The sequence below is a fragment of the Chaetura pelagica genome, unplaced genomic scaffold (assembly GCF_000747805.2).
Source record: "Chaetura pelagica isolate M959 unplaced genomic scaffold, ChaPel_1.0 scaffold704, whole genome shotgun sequence".
NCBI lineage: Eukaryota > Metazoa > Chordata > Aves > Apodiformes > Apodidae > Chaetura > Chaetura pelagica.
The window spans coordinates 304,965-307,116 of record NW_009952994.1 but is presented as its reverse complement, the minus strand read 5'-3'; the positions used below and the strand labels follow the sequence as shown (position 1 = coordinate 307,116).

The window sequence follows — 2,152 nt, the reverse complement described above, 5'->3', positions numbered from 1 at the left end:
GGGCGGGGGGACAGGCTGGGCCCCCCCCAGCACATCCCTCACTTGCACGCAGCTGGGTGACTGTGCCACCCCTCCTACCTGGGGTCCTGGTGACACACGGCCCCCGATGTCCGCTTCCCACCCGCGCCCAGGGCGGGCGCGTTGCTGCCCGGCCACTTGATGAACGTCGCCAGCGTCTCCTGGAGAGGGCAAGGAGACAGCAGTAAACACCCCACCCTGACCCCAGAGCAGAGATGGTTCCCGGCCACCCCGCTTTTCCCCAGGGAGCCCCGGCAGCTCCCAGGGCTGGCGCGCACCGAGCAGTCCTGCGGCAGGGTCTGGATGCAGCCGGAGTTGTCGTTCTGGACGCAGCAGCCGGAGCCGCGCTCCCGGGCCCGCTCCCGGTGGATCAGCCTCTCCACCTGCCTGTCCTTCCGGATGCAGGGGGAGAACTTGGCTCCCAGGTGGATCAGGTCGATCTGGGAAGGAAATGCCAGTCCAGAAGATGCTCTGTGCCCACCCCCCCCCATCTTTAGTTGCCCCCAGGTAGAGTTCAGCGGGGGCAGGAGGTCCCTGCAGATGGTGGCCCAGAGTCTCCAGTACTTCAGTGGGGGCAGGTGGGCAGGGAGGAGATGGGATGTCTCCCAACCATCCCATGGTGACAGAGCTGCAGCTCTGGGACACACCACGGAGCCCTCAGCCCAGGCTGGGACTGGGCAGCAGGTCCCAGAGGGATGGGAGCAGCAGGCTGGGAGGACTCAAGCTCTCCCCGGGGATAGGAGCACTCCCTGGGTACACCCCTGGCCAGGGCAGTGGGAGCAGAGGTGGGCAAAGGGCAGAGCCCCAGGCTGGGGGTGAGGGGCAGTGTTCCAGCAGGGCCCTTACCGAACTGGGCCCAATCCAGAAGTTTTCCTGCTGGATGTACTTGACACTCTCATAGACACCCTTGTTCCTCAGCACCTGCAAGCCAGGCCAGGGTCAGCTTCCACAGAAGGGGCTGGTGATGCAGCCCACTCTCCCTCTGCTTGTAGGGGGCTAAGCAGCCCCCTTTGGCCAAGGGGGAGGGCTGCTGGGTCCCACCAGAGCCTGGGAGGAAGAGCAGCTCTGCTCCCAGCCCACAAAGTCCTGCAATGGACCCCCTGCCCCAGCTACTTCATGGAGCCTCTCAAGCAGCAGCACCCAGCAGCACCCAAGATGCTCCAAGCCCTCACAGGGAGGACAAAAGCTGGGACACTTGCTCACGGTCCCCCCAGGAAGATGGATGCCTGGTTCCAGCTGGCTGCAGGTTCCAAGAATTAACCCCAGTGGGAAGATCACCTCTCTGAGGTGTTGAAGGCACCCCCCAGACACCAGCCTTTCCTTTCCTCGGCAGCCAGCTGGTGCCATTTCAGAGCCAGACATTTCACCACAGAGCTGGGAGGGGACAACCCTGGCCAGTAGCTCTTAAACTTACTAACTCTGTCGTCACGTGCTGGGCGAAGCCGATGGGGGCGATGCCGTAGGTGCCGATGACCAGCAAGGTGATGAGGATGTGGACAAAGGTGATCCAGTAGGTGAAATATGGCCTGAGGAAGAAAGGACCTAAAAAACCTGAGCAGCTTAAGGGCCCCCGAGCACAGGGGAAACTGCAGTTCCCCCCAAACCATCGAGGGGGACACGCATCTGAGTTAATGGGAGCCCCGTGCCTGTCTCGGGGGTTTCCCCTCACCGGTGGCTGTCGGTGATCTCCAGCTGGGACTGCACAATGCTGCTGAGGCTGCGACGGTACGTCCTGTTCAGCCACTTGCCCACCACCCCCAGCCCGTAGTAGCGTTTCTTGCGGTCGAAGGCGAAGTGCTTGACCTTGGACGCGATGCGCCTGCCCCGCCGCGTGGCCGGGCCGCCGGGGGCCGAGGGCAGCCGGGTGCCCTCCCGCCTGCAGAGAGAGGAGAACCCCACCAGCTGAAAAATCCCCCTTGGGCAACCCCACGGCTGCACCCCAGAGCTGGGGCAGGCCAGAGGATGCTTGGGATGAAGTCTTAAGGGAAGCTTTTGGCTTCAGGCTCCTGGGAGCAGGCTGGAAGCATCTGGTGCTCCACAGCTAAGGGGCAGCTGGGGATGCTGTCCTGACTGCAGCAGGGGACCTGGGCAGCCTCAGGGGCAGCACCCACGGAGGGCTGGGACTCACGGGGGG

At 63.9% G+C, this 2,152-nt stretch overlaps 1 protein-coding gene across 1 annotated transcript in view; it reads right to left on the bottom strand.

Moving 5' to 3' along the window:
• The window catches only part of RHBDF2 (rhomboid 5 homolog 2 (Drosophila)), a 9,070-nt gene that overhangs the window by 2,632 nt on the left and 4,286 nt on the right, over positions 1-2,152 (bottom strand). The window contains 5 exon segments of the mRNA XM_009996561.1: positions 64-179; positions 297-458; positions 865-939; positions 1,433-1,544; positions 1,688-1,887. Of these exon segments, the coding sequence (XP_009994863.1) occupies positions 64-179; positions 297-458; positions 865-939; positions 1,433-1,544; positions 1,688-1,887 (665 nt within the window).